The sequence below is a fragment of the Oryza glaberrima genome, chromosome 11 (genome assembly GCF_000147395.1).
Source record: "Oryza glaberrima chromosome 11, OglaRS2, whole genome shotgun sequence".
Lineage (NCBI taxonomy): Eukaryota > Viridiplantae > Streptophyta > Magnoliopsida > Poales > Poaceae > Oryza > Oryza glaberrima.
Genome location: NC_068336.1, coordinates 5,873,030 through 5,890,964, shown reverse-complemented (window position 1 = coordinate 5,890,964; position 17,935 = coordinate 5,873,030). Strand labels below are relative to the sequence as shown.

At 40.6% G+C, this 17,935-nt stretch overlaps 1 protein-coding gene across 1 annotated transcript; it reads left to right on the top strand.

Moving 5' to 3' along the window:
- Positions 1-369: 369 nt before the first annotated feature.
- On the top strand, positions 370-8,629 carry LOC127754389 (serine/threonine-protein kinase-like protein At1g28390). The gene is made up of 15 exons (XM_052279898.1): positions 370-449; positions 1,428-1,568; positions 1,829-2,084; positions 2,617-2,845; positions 2,941-3,091; positions 3,261-3,446; positions 4,331-4,498; positions 4,620-4,675; positions 5,179-5,233; positions 6,769-6,808; positions 6,905-7,227; positions 7,349-7,480; positions 7,573-7,721; positions 7,834-7,902; positions 8,292-8,629. Exons 2-15 carry the CDS (start codon positions 1,467-1,469, stop codon positions 8,365-8,367), a joined length of 1,992 nt encoding a protein of 663 aa, XP_052135858.1. The 5' UTR covers positions 370-449; positions 1,428-1,466; the 3' UTR covers positions 8,368-8,629.
- Positions 8,630-17,935: the final 9,306 nt, after the last annotated feature.

Here is a 17,935-nt window from a genome sequence, read left to right as displayed (position 1 = left end):
CACATTTTACATGGAAATCGCGAGGAGAATCTTCTGGGCTGAGCCTAATTAGTTCATGATTAGCCATAAATGCTACCATAACCCATATATACTAATGATGGCTTAATTAGGCTCAAAAGATTCGTCTAGTGGTTTTCAGTGATTTATGAAATTAGTTTTTTTATTTGTGTCTAAAATCCCTTTCAACATCTAATCAAACATCCGATGTCCGATATGACACCTAAAAATTTTTCTTTTCGCGAACTGAACACACCCTCAGTCAAGCAATCCTGCAGCAAATCTGCGTTACAGCTGGCTCCTCCTCGTCGTCTACGGCGCCGGCCTGAGTGCGGTTTATATAATCATCTCATCCTCCTCTCGTCTCCTGCGATAGATTGAGCCTGATCTCTCCTCCTCTCTAGCCTCTCGAGAAGCTAGGCGATCGTCAAATATATCTCCAGGTGGACCAGGTTAGTGCTAATTAATCATCAATTGATTAGTTACTGCTTCCAGTGAAAGGCATGCAATTTGTTCAATTGCTCCTAGCTTGGGTTTTTTTTATCTAGATTTAGGAGCCTAATTAAGTTAAGTCGTATGCTTCACGATCGATGAACTTGGCCATTAATTCTCATGGTTACTGATGGTATTCTCAATTGATGGATAGACAAGCTTGATCTATTGGTCTTTTCTTTTTCTTTTTGAGTCTTTATATACGGTGCTCTCTACTATAGTAGTAGAAACGATCTACACCGTTAATTTGTGAGGGTATGATAGTACTTCCCATATCATCGTTCATTAGTTATTTTTCTCCTTTCTAAAACAGAGTCCATCACAACCGAATCGATCTCACATTTGCAAGCCTCGTATGATACGTCCATCATTGCTCCATTGGCACATTCACATACAACCCTTCCGTTGGCCCATAGAGAGCACTGTAGAGACTGTTTTTTTTCCCTTTCATTTTGCCTTTTAATACAAAGCCTAAGATTTTCTCCACTAGTATACTCACTCGAATTTTCACACACGGCCTTGGCTATGAGTTCAGATGAAAGTTGTTGGGGTAACAAAACTAGGTAAAAACTCATTCAATTTTTCTCCAAATGATGCACATCTGAGGGCTTGTTTTGAATTCTCTCTGTATTATTTTCATTCACATTTAGTCTATACCCTAATCCAGGATTTGAGAAATTTCAGTTAAGATTTAATGTGCTACTATTAACTCCAGTCTTTCTTATAGAACGAGTAAATTATTAGGGAAATTTTATAGCACTTGACAAACTATCTGTAAGTACCAAAGTTTTGTTATTTTGAGATACCTCATAGGTGTAGGTATCAAGTTTTATACTATAAAATGTGGCACCTCCTGATACCTTCTCAAGGATGCTAAACTTGTCTAATTATTAGTCTTTATTCTAAAAAACTTATTACTATTTATTCTCATCATACAGAAGAGAGATTGGTAACACGGACAAGTTACAAATTCACCTATGAATCCAACTAATGTACCATACCAATTGTTAAAAGAAATTACAGATGGATTCTCTGAGGAGCGAAAGCTTGGTAAAGGTGGATATGGAACAGTTTATAAGGTAAGTTAAAGTCAACTTTGGTATGTAAACCAACTTATTGTAATAATTGGAGAAACCAATGTAGTGGGTTCTAATTTCTAAATAAGAATAAGCCTGCACTGCATGTTTTGCACATATAACACTGAGGTGAGCAATCAACCATGCACCACTTTTTATTGTTGCAAATAAAACTTACTTCTAGTAAAAGTCTAACGACAAAGCAAACAGAACCCTGCACCACTTTTATGATGTTTTGAGTACTGACCCTAGATACTTAACAGGGAGAGCATAAAAATGGAGATAAAATTGCGGTGAAGATTCTTCACACGGAAGGGTTTGACGATAATAAATTCAATAATGAGTTTGGGAACCTTATGATGGCCAACCATACAAACATTATACGGTTAGTTGGATACTGCTATGAAATAAAATATACAACTGGACTGGCTAAAGGAAGACTAGCTTTGATTGCAACCATAGATAGAGCACTTTGCTTTGAGTATATGCCTCGGGGGAGCCTTGAAAACTATCTTTCTGGTAAGACATTGCTCTCAGTCCTAGTACTCCCCCAATTCCATAATATTTGTTGTTTTGGATAAGGCTAAGTTTAAATTATTTGAACTTTGACTATGAATGAATTTTAAAATGTTTATTTTAGAAGCCTGGAAACTAAATGTATAAATTAATGTTGAAAGACACTGTAATGAAATCATATATTTATTGTACTTTCTCCGTTCCATATTATAAGTCACTTTGACTAAGTCAAAATTTTCTGAGTTTGATAAAGTTTATAGAATAATATAACAACATTTACAATATCAAATTAGTTTCATTAAATCTAACATTGAATATATATTTTATAGTATGTTTTATGTTGTAGATATTGCTATATTTTTTCTATAAACTTGATCAAACTTAAAAACTTTGGTTTAGAAAAAAAATGTGTTTCTAAGACTATGTTATTATCCAAAACGACATGTACTATGGAACTGGAGGGAGTACATCTTCAGCTTGGAAGAAAATTAGTCATATGCATTTGCATTCTGTTGATATATCTTTACCTTTGCAGATGAAGATGATGGTCTTGACTGGCCCATACGGTACAAAATTATTAAAGGGACATGCGAGGGTTTAAAACATCTCCATGTGGAAATGAACCCACCTATTTACCATTTGGACCTAAAGCCTGCCAATATTTTGCTAGACAACAATATGGTGCCAAAAATTGCAGATTTTGGTTTGTCTAGGTTCATCACTGAAGAAAAAACAATGATCACAAAAAATCTTGTTGGGACTCTGTAAGCTGAATATATAACTCATTTGAATGAATCTTTTTCTAACAATAAGAAATGTGATTTATATGAAATTCATTGTATTATTTGTCCCTTTGCAGCCCATACATGCCACGAGAATACATAGAGAGGAAAGAAATATCAAACAAGTTAGACATATTCAGCTTGGGCGCTGTAATGCTAGATATAATTGCAGGACCTACAGGACGCTTCAGAAGCACGAAAATGCCTTCCCTAGAATTTACCAATCAAGTAATCAGGAGTTCAGAACCAACGTTTATTTCTAACTAAACAACTCTGTTTTTTTTGTGACGCTAGTTAGTTAAAAATGAACTATCCAATGCCAAACATTTCAAAACGAAGGGAGTATTCTATTTCGTTTGAATAGTTCTTCATCTTTATATATATTCTAATCTCACAGGTACAAGGGAAATGGAAAAACAGGTTACAGACAAGAAGGAATGGTCCCTTACTGGAAGCATATTGCCAGCAAGTAAAGACATGCACTGAGATAGCACTGAAATGCCTGGAAATTGATAGGGAAAATAGGCCTAATATATTGGAAATCATCAATCAAATTAATGAGAAAGAAGATATAATTGGTGAGGTAATTAATCATTACTAGCATGTGTTTTGTTTATAAATAGGTAACAGTGCAATGTCCTTCATAAACGAATACAGTGGAATAATTTTACTTGCGTCGATGCGGCAGTATCGTATTCATCATCTATTTGATAATATAATGATTTACTCAAAAAAAATTATGATGTATCAAGGGATGAGTTTACACTCATTTTCATAGTATATTCCTTGTTTATTAGGGATTGCCACAAATCAACATCCTCTGTTTCACTATTTCCCCTGCATCTTGGAATTACATTTTTATCACAGTAATCAATCTAGGGGACCAAACGTGTAATGACCAGTTCCAGTTTTCTACCATCAAACCTGCTTCATATCATGCTGAGTGCACAATTTCATAGCTAGGTATCGCAAAAACATGTATTTGCATTTTTTTTCTGAAAGGAAAACATGCATATATATGTTGAACTCATATTTATTCACCGACTGTAGCATTTCTATTAGAGTAAATTTCATCAAACTCTATCTAATATGGTCTAAATTTCACAAAACCACATAAAATTTGACACGTGGCATATAACCACAGGAATTATGGTCCTAAAGTTTCACAAAACCATACCGTTTATCATTTTGATATATTGCTACATCAAAATAGTAAAGGCGGTTGTAACATTTATATGATGGATAAAATGCTCATAATTTTGAGATGTGATTGTAGAATTCAAAAGTGTGGTAGATCAAAGTCAAAATGGTTAGTAATGTGGTTTTGTGAAACGTTAAGACCATAACACCTGAGGTTATGTGCCATGTGCCAAAGTTCATCTGGTTTTGTGAAACTTGGACCATAATAGGTAGGGTTTTATGAAATTTACTCTTTATATTAACTTCATTAATTTTGACCTTATTTAGCTGCCGATAGACCATGCCTTGGAGAAGCTACCCTCATACAACAACGAGTCTATCAACCTTGAGAGCAAATTGGCAAGCCATTTGAACTTAAATGAGACCAGAGAAAACCAAGATCACCATAACGAATCATGTTCCAAAGAGAAAGAGGAGGACCAGGAGGAAGATCAGGTGAAATTAATTTTAGCTGTTTTTTTACACTGAAACCATGCCGGTTGCATACTTTTATCATATTTGAAAAACCATTCATTTTATTATTTCGTTAACTTCAGTTGTTGTTTCATTTGATCAGATCATCCCAATGGAACATCCTGATTTTCCAAGAGATGTGCATCCATCAGAGCCATGGTATGTGAATAGTCTTTCTTTTTTGGGGTCTGAGAGGAGATAAACTGCATATGTTCTAGTCTTTCTCCATAATAACAAACGAAACCAAGATTTGTGTGTATATCCAAAAGAAAAGGAAAAAATGTTTGTGTATTAGTTCACTACTTTGATGGTAAATACACTTGACAACTGGCATGATCCCTTATTATTTTAGAGCTAAAAACAAAAATAAAAATTATGGGGAAATATACTGATGTGTAAATTTTCATTTAACAATTGTTATGTTTTTTTTATTTGAAAAAGTGAAGTAGAGGACAAATGACTTAAACAATGGTTATGTTTCTCATTATATTCCTTATGAAAGTTCTTTTACTCGGTTATGCGCTTATGCTACAATAATAGTTAGGGTACACAAAATCAGGTTAGACCTGTTTCTCTTTTACTATCTTTGAACACTACTATATTTCCTTCTTGAAGCAGCTGTAAAACATCTGCTATAAGTAAAGTTCTTCTTATGTACACAGGATCTTGACGAGCAATATGTTTGGCTCAGTTGACATCTTGAACTGTAATACGCAGGTATAAGTTTAGTCTCGGTAAGCTGCATATGCTACTTTAGTGTTAATTTGTGCTACCGCTATACTAGGAAAATACCAAGTAGTACATGTTAAAACAAAATGGCTGGTGTGGTATCTCACAGAATATCCTTAAGGATCAGAAAAAAGACCTCATTTCATTCACTACTAAAAAACTACTTTTGTGGGTGCCATCCTCGTTATTTCATATTAAGTCAGACAAACTTTATATGAAAATTATAGCTCTATACGAAATCTACATTGTAGTTGATTTTTTTTTCATTCGAGATCATATAGGGACTCAAAGATTCATTACAATATAAGGTCTCATACTTATTTATTAACCGCATATAAAAATGGAAACAACCCTATCCCAACGAAAAAAAATCATAACTTTTTATATGAAGTCGGATGACAACAACATTCTTTTTATGAAAAGTTTATCTATAAACGATATAGTTGAATGTTTTTTCATTCCATATCGTTTAGGGGCTCAAACACTTGTTACAATGTCTCAAATCTATTTATTTAATCACATGTAAAAAGTGGAAACGACCCTATTCCAAAAAAAAAAATCACAACTTTTTCATATGAAGTTGGATTAGAACAAACTTTATATGAAAATTATGACTCTCGGTGAGATAGCTATGTACTTTAATGTTTTTATTTTCATTTGAGGTCTTTTAAGGGCTCAAACATTTGTAACAAGCCTCCATATCCTTTTTTTATTATTTGTTTACTTATTCTTTGAAAATGCTTGATCTTTACAAATTCTTAGAAAAATCATTTTAATTCTGATTGAGGTCAACCAAAGTTATTTGGGATTCCTACAATATTTCCTTTAATGTTATGAGGTCAATATTTCCTTTAATATAGTTATTCACTAATATCTAGTTGCATAATATGTCAACTCACATAGAGGTAACTTGACAAAACTGAATAACCATACTAATAGAAATATTGTAAGCAAAACGAGGTGATTCATAGTACATGGGATAGTAAGGTGGCTATGTATGGAGTGTGAGGTCCTAGGTTTCTCAATAACTTGTTTTTTTATTCAAATATTTAGATACATGTTTTCTCGAGGGACTGATATTTGGTTATATTTCTGATAAAGAAGCCAGGGATGTAAAAAAGAAACATCTTTTGTTATTTAAAAATATACTTTCTCCGTTTCATACTATAAGTCATTTGACTTTTTTCTTAATCAAAGTTTTTAAGGTTTGATCATGTTTATAGAAAAAAATAGCAACATCCACAACACCAAATTAGTTTCATTAAATTTAACATTGAATATATTTTGATACAATGTTTGTTTTGTATTGAAAATACTACTATATTTTTCTATAAATTTGATCAAACTTAAAGAAGTTTGACTAAGAAAAAAGTGAAACAACTAATATGAAACGGAGGGAGTATATACTACACACTGTAAATAGAATTCATCATAAGTTACCTCATGCTTAAAATTTTAGCAAGTTGAAATATGCTTTTGTATGTTCAAGAACTAAGATTTTTTTCCCATATATTTGTCCACAGGAAACAGTGAACCTGATTCAAGGCTCATATGGACCACTAGGCATGCTTCATGACTTGCTACTAATCATGCATAGTCTTTAACCTAGTGTCACAAATCACAACAATGCTAACTTATTTACAAACTCCATCTCTACAGTTACCGCGGCCAAGTTTATCGCACGAAAGCAATGGTTTGTGGTTGGACATCATGATGGTTTCATAAGAGTTTACACATATGAGTCCCCAGTAAAGCAAGTGAAGAGATTCAAAGCACATGTATGGAACATCACAACTTTGGATGTCCATCCAACTGAGCCTTACCTACTGTCAGTAGGCTCACAAGACCAGATCAAGCTGTGGGACTGGAACAAGGGCTGGGAGTGCATTAAGACATTTGACCTCCATGGCCTAGCATATCAAATAAAATTTAACCCAAAAGATACACATAAATTTGCTATTGCGAGCTTGAAGGATGCACAGGTACAATGAATTTTTATTTCTTATTTTGGTTTAGCTCCAGTCAATTTGATAAGCACAATTTTAGAGTGTAGGTTATTAACACGAACATATGTATACTTTTGCTAATGAAAAAAAAATACAGGTTTGGAATATCCGTTCTTCCCGTCATGAATTCACATTGTCTGGGCACGGATATATAGTGAGTTGCTTGGATTACTTTACTCGAGGCAATCAACTGTACATGATAACTGGTTCCTGGGACAAAACAGCCAAGGTAAGGCATCTTCACTAAAGAAGAATATTTTCATAGGAGTTGATCATTTTTTTGGAAATATCATTGCAATGCAATTCATCTTGTTATGTCAGATCTGGGATTGCCAGAGAAGGACTTGTGTTCAAACACTTGAAGGACATACGGATTGTATTACCTGTGTTTGTTCCCATCCAGATCTTCCAATACTACTTACAGGTTCAAATGATGAGACAGTTCGTCTGTGGAACTCCATAACCTTTAAGTAAGTACATCTACTGCTCCCAACACATAACTTCTAGGATTTAGATGTAATCTTGCCATGTTTTTTCTGTCCGAAAGTTTCAGAGATGACATTGTTTTTCATAATCTTCTAGGCTTGAGGGTGTACTGGACTTTGAGCTCGGACAAGTTACTGCTATAGTTTGTTTGAAGGGCTCAAAACGGTGAGTAATTAAAAGGGTATTCATCTTGATGTTAGATTGTTGGGAATATTACTGCTTCCCTGATAATACTTCTGCAAGTTTAATTGTGTAAATCAAAATAAACTTGACTGAAAACATCAATTTTGATAGAAATTAAAATTTATCTTTTCCTCAAATTTGTTAACTCAGTTCTTGAGTTTTAAAGTAGAAGATCTGCCTTTGCTGCAATTGTCTATTTGTGTAAAACTGTCATCACACCTTACCATATGAACTCTTTTTAACATTTGTAGCTGGCATGTTTTTGTCTTCTTCTGTGACTACAAAGATGTATGATGCACTATGCATTAAGGATGTGCTCTGCATTCTTTATTTAATTCAGAGTTCTTTTTGAAACGATCTTACTGTTGCAGAGTTGTGATTGGACATGATGCTGGATTAGTGATTACTGAAATTCGTCATGAAAAGCCTGGTCCCAGCAACAGATAAGGATATTCAAACTGTTGTAGTGTTGGTGTCAAGCTAGGCAAACTGGATTGGAGACAGATAATGGTACTGCGCTTAATTAACTCATTCATAAGACTAAATGAGCAACGTGGAGAGAAGACTTGGATAACCAAAGTTTTGTAATCTGATGTAGTGGATATTACCTGTATTAAGAAAACAAACTTTGTTTTTTCTCATTCCTTTTGCATTCCAGTGCTTTTTTTTTCTTTTTTGAATGAATTAACAGTCCCAGCATATTCTGAAAATATTTCGGTCGAGCAAAAATAAAACAGAGTTTATAGTTTCAAAACTTATATAATCAGATCTAGCCAATACAAGATCACGTAAATTCTAATTCTTATGCGGAATTTTGTCGTAAAACTAACCGGATATTGAAATCTCACAATTGGACCACACAACCCGCTCGCTCTAGCAGTTAACTGTAAATTTCCTTTAGATTGTACAAGGCATATTTGTTCTCTATGGTCCTTTTTGTGTATTGGACCTACTGTATCTTATGGATCGCGTCGAGACATACATTAATTTCAGTTGAGAGTATTAGAGTAGGCCACACCACCAATGGAGCCAAAGGCCCATCTTTAATGCCCTTGGTATCTTAGTCGGTACAACTTCAATTCAGCATGGGCCCATAAAAGCCGAGGACCAACTGACTTTAATTTCTTGCCAGCCATGGCAGCGAAAAGTTTGGGCTTATGTTGATTCTTGTTATCCCAACTCCATATAAATTGTGGGTATTGTGCGGATAAAGCTAGGTAGACACCACGGAGTTATCTGGTATTCAAATATGCTGTTCTCTCAGTTAAAGGGATATGTCTATGGGTGAATTCAGATTACCAGCATAAGTAGAATCTTGATGGAATGTTGTCATCAATTAGCCAAAATCCAATATGGGGCCTAGAAACTTCCAATTTCCATCATTTTTACGGTGTTTGTTGATGACAACACGATTAAAGTTTACAAACAAATTGATAATAATTGACTTTGAATCCAAAAAGGTTAGTTTGAGCTCCTAAATGTGATTACAGACATGTGAAGTGAAACTCATATGCACGTATTTATGAGAAATGTCAGAGCTCCTCCTATCTCTTTGCATTCGTGAGGTGTGTTGTGTGTAACATGATATACCAATTGGAAACCAACACACACAACTTTATATTCTTTATGCTAATGAAAAAATTATCAAATTAAATCTTGATACCAGTTAAAAAAACTCAAATCTGATACCAATTCAGAAAACCAAATTGTCGATACCAAATGAAAATATCAAATGAAAAGACAAGGCACGTGGTCTATTCATGCATTGGTTGTGCACACAATACGAGAAGGAGAGGACGGATGTGCTACGCGGGCGGTGGGAGAAGGGATGAAAGAAAGATTGGAATTATAGGGTTTTGTTTTTTTAATCTAGTTTTTTTTGTTGATTTTCGTGTGCAAATATGGTTGCTTTTTTGGATGAGGTGGTTTTTTTAGATGGTTTTTTTATTTGGGGAACTACGATGATTGGGAAGGATGAAAACGACTCCACTTTTTAATAGTATAGAAAACATTGTCATTTTCTTTATGAGGTGGTTTCTTTGAGATGGTTTTTTATTCAGGGAAGTACGATTGTGGGGAAGGAAGAAGACAACTCTATTTTTGAAGTTGTAGTTTTTGGATGAGGTGGTTTTTTGAGATGGTTTTTTATTTGGGAAACTAAGATGGTTGGGAAGGAGGACAACGACTCCGTTTTTAAAGGAGTAGAGAAAATACTTTTTTTTTAAGATGCGATGTTTTTTAGCAAGTTTTTTATTTGCAAAAGTACGATGTTGGGGAAGGAGGAAGACGACTCCGCATAGTATACTATCAACATGCCCCTACGTTGTAACGGGCCAGGTCCATATAAGTGTGGTTGTGAATAAAACATTAGATCTAATGGCTATGTATATACACACGCGTGCATGCGCGCGGTGGAAGGATATGACGGAAGGATGATGACTCCATTTTTAAGTAGATATATAGAGAGATATATATTTTCCATCAGATTGGTGATGAAGGATAATTTCCATCATCGGTATGTACAATGATGTTTATTGACAATCACTCTCCGTTGCCATGCAAATAAATTTGGTAACATAGAAGAGAGAAGAAAACAAAGAGAAATATCATTGCTATGTATAATCATGGCTTCCAATTGACTCTTAGCATATATTAAATGAAACATTGTTAGGGTGGAGAAAAGGAGAAGAGTAATAAAAGATTATATTGGTGCATTAATGGTTATAAAAGGTTTTGTTGTCTCAACTATTGTAGAATGATATTCTCTACATGAGCATTAACTAAAAGTCCATATCATTTGTACATACCCTAAAGCAAAATAAGCATTGATGTGATTGCGCATGGAAAAATGAAACAAACGGTGCTTTGATTTCCATAGTCGATCGGGAGAGAGAGAAAGAAAAAACCTGGCGCTTATTGGGCCTTGTGTGTCTCGCCACTCCAGTGAGCCGTACCGTCCCGGCCCAGAGAGAGATATATATATATATAGAGAGAGAGAGAGCGTCCCTTGCTTTTGCTCGGCATCTCCCACCCACTCTCCCGCGTCAAGATTTCGAAAACTCTCTTTCCCTAACCCCCTCACCGTCCTTCATCCCCATCCACGAAACCCTAGAATGAAAGAGGAGATCGGTGGCGCAGATGCGAGTAGCGACAGAGAGACCAAGTCAGAGGAGGTGCTCACTGCCACCTACATCCCCCGTGATCTGGAAGACTTGCACAAAGCCATGGCGTTGGAGTGGGTCATGGACAAGGAGGAGGATGAGGAGATCACCGATGATCTGCTCGACGCACTGCCGGTGTTCTTCATCTAGTATCAAGGTAGTACTAGTTTCCTTGATTTTATATATCATCAGGTTCCTCTCTACGGTTTTATTTTATTTGTTTTAGAACTTCTTTTTTACAGAGATATGGTGTATTTCTGGGTGCCCGTGCGTTGCAACGGAAAAATAATGTATCTATCAACAGCGCGTCCATTGGCCCTCCTGTTAGTTAGCTCATATGTGTATGTAAAAATTGTACTTCAGTAGAGCATTGTTTCTGTATCTATCAACAGAATTGATTTTTGTGGACGAGGCCCACTACAGGTTCAAACAAAATATGTGACTTGTAGAATTTTACAAAACTCTACCGAAATGGACAAAATATGTCATCTATTAAAATAGGCGTAACTTTCTCATACGGACTCGGAATCAGTCAAATAATATATACACGGACATCTACAGAAAAAGTTACATCCGATTTTCCCCGCTTTGCCGGGTTCGGCAATATTAAAACCTCCAAATTCCGCTTGCAAGATTGTGTTTTCGAGGAGAGAAGTTTTTCGGTAGAGCTTTGGAAAATTCCACATGCCACATATTTCGTCCGTTTGAGTTTATTTTTTATATGGTTGGTTCCTGTGAGTTCCTAAGTGTGAAAAAAATATCAAAAAATAAAATAAAAATAAAAAAGTTGCACATCTCTCTCCTCTGCACTAGTTCGGAGAGAGAGGAGAGGAGAGGAGAGGAAAAATTTTACAGGTCATATATTACGTCTATTTGAGTTCAATTTTTCTATGGTTGGTTCTTGTGTGTCCCTAAGCGTGAAAAAAATATCAAACAAATAAAACAAAAATAAAAAATTTCGGGGGAGGGGGCCAGCCACTCTGGCGCACTCCCCCTAGCCACCTCAGCATCGCCCCGCCACGTCGGCAGGGGACCATTTTTGGGATAAGTTTTTCTAGGGGTCTATTTGTGAAATAAGTTTTTCAAAAGGACCAAAATGTGAAAAATCCAGCTGTAATGGTTGTCCACATGCAATAATCAGTTACCCGGGGTGGGTCAAGGCACGCTTACTAAAATGTGGTCATCTTATGAGACCATACGTAAAAATAAAGCTATTTTCGCAAGTGGGCCTCATAAGGAGCCATATGTAAGAATCTGATTTTTGCAAGCGCCTCCTTAAGGGGCCCGCTGGATCCGATGGGGAGCTCAACGGCGGTGGATCAGGCATTGGGACCTCAATGATGTGGACGACCTCGACGACGATAGATCCGATGCGGGGAGCTGCGGTGACAACGGTGGCGCCTGCGACAACGACGTCAACTTTGGGAGCTAGGGTTTCCACCGCCCCTGGCTCTGGGAGGGGCATTGACTGCTGCGGTGATGACGAGGATCCGAGAAAAATATTCAACCATTGGATTGTTCAGGACTCACCACCACCATTGCAGTTTTTTTTAGTAGCAGAGATTCTGATATACATCCGTATGATAGTCAAATATAAAAATGATCACAGATTACAGCAAAATTTCTTCCTCAAAATCATAATATTTAAGGAAAAGGCATGGGAAAATGAACCTGGGGTCGAGTTCTTTGATTTGGGTTACGAATGGTATTCGGACATTCCACTTTCTTAACTTTTTTTATTGGGATAAGTCCATTTTACCCCCCCTCAACTCTTCGCTTTGTATAAAATACACCCTCAAACTTCAAAACCGTATATTTAACACCCTTAAACTTTCAATACCGTTCATTTTTCATCCCTAAATGGTTTGTAGGGCAGTATTGGTACAGTAGGATGCCACGGGGTTGGCGGCGAGCTCGACGCGGTCTAGATCTAGGGGCTAGAGGCATCAATGGCGTGGGAGAGGTTGAAAGAATGGGAGCTGGGCTGCAGTGGAAGACGAGCGGATGGTAGTGGAGGTCCGCGTGTCCGTCGAGGCGGAGTTCGAGCTTACCTGACCTGCCCCATGTTGAGCATGCGATGGAACTCGAGGAGACAACGGCGACGGTCGAATTTTTTCCTTGCTGCTACCATGGATCAATCTTTCCTCCATTGGACAAAGTTGTTTTTTCTTTCTGCGAGCTAGTAGAATGGATCAATTGGTTCAGAATCGATTTTTCCCTTTGTGCAGGCATTGATGGACTGGTAAGCGACTCACTTCCATTGTTTTGGTGAGCAATCGAGTCGAAGAAGCAGATCATCTGTCTCATGCATTCCTACCTGAATGCGGCAAGGGAAGAGGACACGCAGCTGTAGCTCAGAGCTCGAGCTCCAGGCAAGGACAGCCACGAGACAGAGTTTGGCACATGCCGACAGAGGTGGTGCTCCACATGCGCGGCAGAGGCCAATGAGGAACACTCGGCACGGATCTCAAGCTCGAGCTCACCTGTGCCGAGATGCCAAAGGAAGGGCTCGGTAATGTGCCGCTCAACCTCGACCTTGCCTGCGCCAAGCTGCCGGAGACTGAGGCGTAGACGCGTAGTTCGTTGTGCTCCAAGAGAGAGAAGGAAAAAGGGAAAATGACAGGTGGGTCCTATGTTGACTGGATTGCTTCCTAAGCAAAAACCAGAGCAGTTTGGATAAGGGGTATAAATTGCATGGTTTTAAGAGTTGAGGGGTGTCTAATACCTGGTTTTAAAGTTAAGGGTGTATTTTAGACAAGTATAATAGTTGAGGGGTGTTAAATGGACTTATCCCTTTTTTATTCGACAAGTAGCCATACTATTAGTTGCAGCTGCTGGTGACCGTTTTCTTGAGCTTACCTTTGTGTCTCTTGTAGTAAGCCATTACAAGCCCTTCAATCAGTGAAAGAAGTTATCCCGTGAGGTAAATAGGAAGTCAACAGATACTTCCAACTACTCCCTCCGTCTCATTTTAAACATAGCTATGAGTTTCCGTATTCAATTTTAATTGTTCGTCTTATTTAATTTTTTAAAAAAATTAAATAACATAAGTCACAGATAAAGTATTATTCATGTTTTATCATCTAATAACAACAAAAATACTAAAAAATTTCAAATAAAACGAACGATCAAACTTAGACACGGAAACTCATGGCTGCCCTTAAAATAAGACGGAGGGAGTAAGTAATAGGCCCAACCCATCCAATTAATACAAGGGCTGATCGGTTTAGCTGTCTGCGGCGTTTTGGGCTGCAGCTGTCCAGCCCAGCCAATCGGCTGCAGCTAGGGGTGGAAAAAAAGCTCGGGCTCGTGAGCTCAGCTCGGGCTTGGCTCAAGCTTGGTTGGCTTGGCTCGGCTCATAAGCCAAATGAGCCAAACCCAAGTCTCCTTTTCAACTCGTTGCTAAAATGAGCCGAGCCGAGCTAGCTCGCGAGCCTAGGCAATTGTGTGCTTACATCGATTATTTTACTTTATATGACGTTATTATTTGTCAACTTGAAATTTATCATTAATATTTTGAAGAATTGAATATATATACTTATTTAAATTTTACATGTTGATGATTTGTTCTTACTTTTTTTAATAATTACAAAATATATATGAAGATGTGTTTCAACAGGAAGGCTTGCAAGCCAGCTCGAGCTGGCTCGAGCCTAGAAACGAGCCAAGCCAAGCTCAAGTTTTAGCTTGTTTCCCTAACCAAGCCGAGCCAAGCCAAGCCTAGTTTGTTGCGAGTCACTGCAAGCCGAGCCGAGCCGAGGCTCGGCTCGTTTCCACCCCTAGCTGTAGCCTAAAATCGGCTCGGCTCGGCTCGTTTCCACCCCTAGCTGTAGCCTAAAATCCTACAGCAGCGGTTATATTTTGAAGGAAAAAGTACACCGAAGGTCCCTCAACTTGTCATCGAGTTACAGAATCGTTTCCCAACCACAAAACCAGATAGTGGGCGTCCCTCAACTAACAAAACCGTTCACTTGAGGTCCTTCAGTGGTTTTGACTCTGGTTTTGTCCGACGTGGTGGCTGAGTCAACATGGGACCCACATCGGCCCCACATGTCAGCGTGGCCACATCAGCATCCTGTCTCTTTTCCTCTCTTTTCTCTCTTCCACATATCTCTCTCCATTCTCTACGGTGACGGCAGCTATGGGCGACACGGCGGCGGTGGGGGAAGGAGCTGCGGGCGGGCGGCGGGGGAGGGGCGGTGCGTGGGCGGTGGGGGACGAGCGGCGCGCAAGCTCCCCCGCCAACTGCCGGCACACTACACTCCACGTGAGCGCCAGGCAACTAGTCAGGCACGAGGAAGAAGCGAGCAGACGACAACGACGACGAGCAGTGAGTAGGTGCGTGGGCGGCGCCTCCCACCCCGTCTGATCTGGTTGCTAGCCACAGCTCTCAAGATCTCGCGTGTTGGGGGATTGCGGCTACGGGCCTGCGGCGTCGTGATCCGGTGATTGGGATGAGAGAAGGGCGGCGGTGGCGATGAGTGGGTCGGCGGCGACGCTGGGGATGTGGTGCGGGAGCTACGGCTCCCTCGCGTCGACTGGCGGCAGGAGGAAGGCTGGGGGCAGGGGGTGGGTGTCACACCCCAAAGTTCTTTCCCAAGCCTAAATTGGAGTTTTAAATGGTCTCAAGAAAATACCTGTGTCAAGCAAGAGTAAACCTTAATAAATTAATACAAATAATAATCGGAATTGGCATGTGGAATTTTTCTTCAGTTTTACATGCCGAAATACGCTAACAAGATTTTTAGTGGAATTTACAGAGCTCTTGAAATAATTTTAACCAATTAAAATTGAGCACATGCAATTTTAATCCCAGGAAAAATCCTTTTTCCTTCTTTTTCCTTTTTCTTTCTTTTCTTTTCTTTTTTTTCCTTTGAATGGGCCGCCGGCCCATTCCTCCTTTTTCTCCCCCTCCTCCCGCTGGGCCGGCCGAAGGCCGAGGCCCAGCTAAGCCGCGCGGGCCGGCCGCCCGCCTCCCCTCTCTCCCCGGGACGCCGACAGGTGGGCCCCACCTGTCGGGGTCGTCCCCTTCCTCCGGCCGCCCGTCCCCACGTCGCCACCACCGCCGAAACTGCCGCCGCGCCCACGTCCTGCCCCCTCCAGGCCACGTCGGCCGCCCCGGTCGTGCGCCGCGTCTCCCGCGCCCACTTCCCCGTCTCTCCTGCTCGCCCGCGCTCCCGAGACGGCCGGGATTCGATTTTCGAATCCCGCCTCTCTCTCCTCTCCCACTCACCCACGTCGGCCGGCGATTCCCGCCTTTCCCGGCCACGTCCGGCCCCCTCTCTCCCTATTTAAGCTCCGCCGCCACCCCCTCTCTCTTTTTCCCCATTTCGCCGAACTCTCCCGAGCTCTCCATCGCTCCTGCACCGTGCATCCACCCGCCGCCGCCTTTCCCGCCACTCCGGCCGCCTCTAGCCGCCGCTAGGCTCGCCGCCGCACCGCGCCATCGCCGCCGTTGGGTTCGAGTGGCCGAGATCCACCCCGTCCACCCCTCCTCCGTCGAGGTTTGCCGCCGGAGCATCATTCCCGCCGTGCGACGGTGAGAGCCGCCATGTCCGCCGCCTTCGGCCATGGTTTCCGATCGCCGTGGTCCATCTCTCTCCCCCTAATCTCTCTCTTTTCCTCTCTTAGGGCCTCCCGGAGCTCGTCCGCCCGCCGCCGTTGTCCTCCCGTGGCTCGCCATCGCCGTTCACCGTCGTTCTCCTCCGCGCCGGCCACTCTCGGTGAGGCATCCCTCCTCCTCTATTCCCCTCCCTCTCCCTCCTAGCCGCGCCGGGTCGAGCCGCCGCCCCGGTCGTGCGCCGCCGCCTTTGCGCCGCCGCCTCCCGCCGCCGGTTGCCGTCGCCGGCAACACGCGCGCGCGCTGCCGCCCTTGCCATGGCCGGCCAGCCGGCTTTGTGCCGAGCCGAGCCGAGCCAGCCCGCCACCGCACCATCCGATCGGCCCCGGGACGATCCGGGCCGTCGATCCCGTGGACCGGCGGTGGACCACCCGCGTGGTCCCGGTCCACGGTAGACCGGGCCCGTGCGCCACTGACATACGGGCCCCGCCTGTCGGCACCGCTCCCCCCTTGATGATGTCAGCCCTGGGATTTATTGCGCAATAATGATTTAAGGACTTTTGTTATAGTAATAAATACAGTGAATCTTCTAAAATTCATAACTAATTCATCCGTGCTCCGTTTAAGCCCATTCAAGTCTCAGTAAATCAAGAAAAATGTGTAGAATCCATTAAAAATGGTTTTGTTCTCTGTTTCAATAGTCTTATAGCCTGTTTGTATTGTTTGCTTTGTGTGTCGCTTAGATTCCGGTTCTTCCGACGCTTCGTTGTATTTCGAAATAGTCGCCGAGGTTCCTCCAGCAGCAGAGCAAGGCAAGTCATGCTTGTCACTTGAACATGTTGATCCTATATTGCAAATGCTCTATTGTTTTTCTTCAAATACTGCATCGTTTTATAATGTTACTACGGGATGTTTACCTATTGTCATAGCCATGCTATTGTTGTACCATGTTCCTTTGTTAGCTTGGGTTATAACATGACTAGAGATTGGACTAGGGATTGCTTAGCCATGCTTAGTTCAACTAGTACACAATGGGGAAAATCCTATTAATGTTTAGACTGTTGGTTCTAATGGTATTGTTGGATTAGTGCCACCGCTTTGGTGTTGGTTAATTAAAATGAATCACATGGTGGGCTGTGGGTGCATGGTTTTGCTGGTCGCACCCATGGTAGCTAAGGACCGGTTCGCGGGATGCCCTGGAAGAACTTATCGTACTTATCACAAGCCAGCGTGGGCAACGGCTGGGTTTGTAGTGTAGCTTTCCTCTAGCTGACGCATCCAGGCAAGGGTGGGC

What these genes read in the sequence shown, in the direction of transcription:
- LOC127754389 (XM_052279898.1), top strand. Translation starts at nt 1,467, where the DNA reads ATGAATCCAACTAATGTACCATACCAATTGTTAAAAGAAATTACAGAT. An exon ending in CCTTGAAAACTATCTTTCTG is followed by an intron (nt 2,085 to 2,616) that starts GTAAGACATTGC and finishes TTACCTTTGCAG; the next exon opens with ATGAAGATGATGGTCTTGAC. An exon ending in CGAGCTTGAAGGATGCACAG is followed by an intron (nt 7,228 to 7,348) that starts GTACAATGAATT and finishes AAAAAAATACAG; the next exon opens with GTTTGGAATATCCGTTCTTC.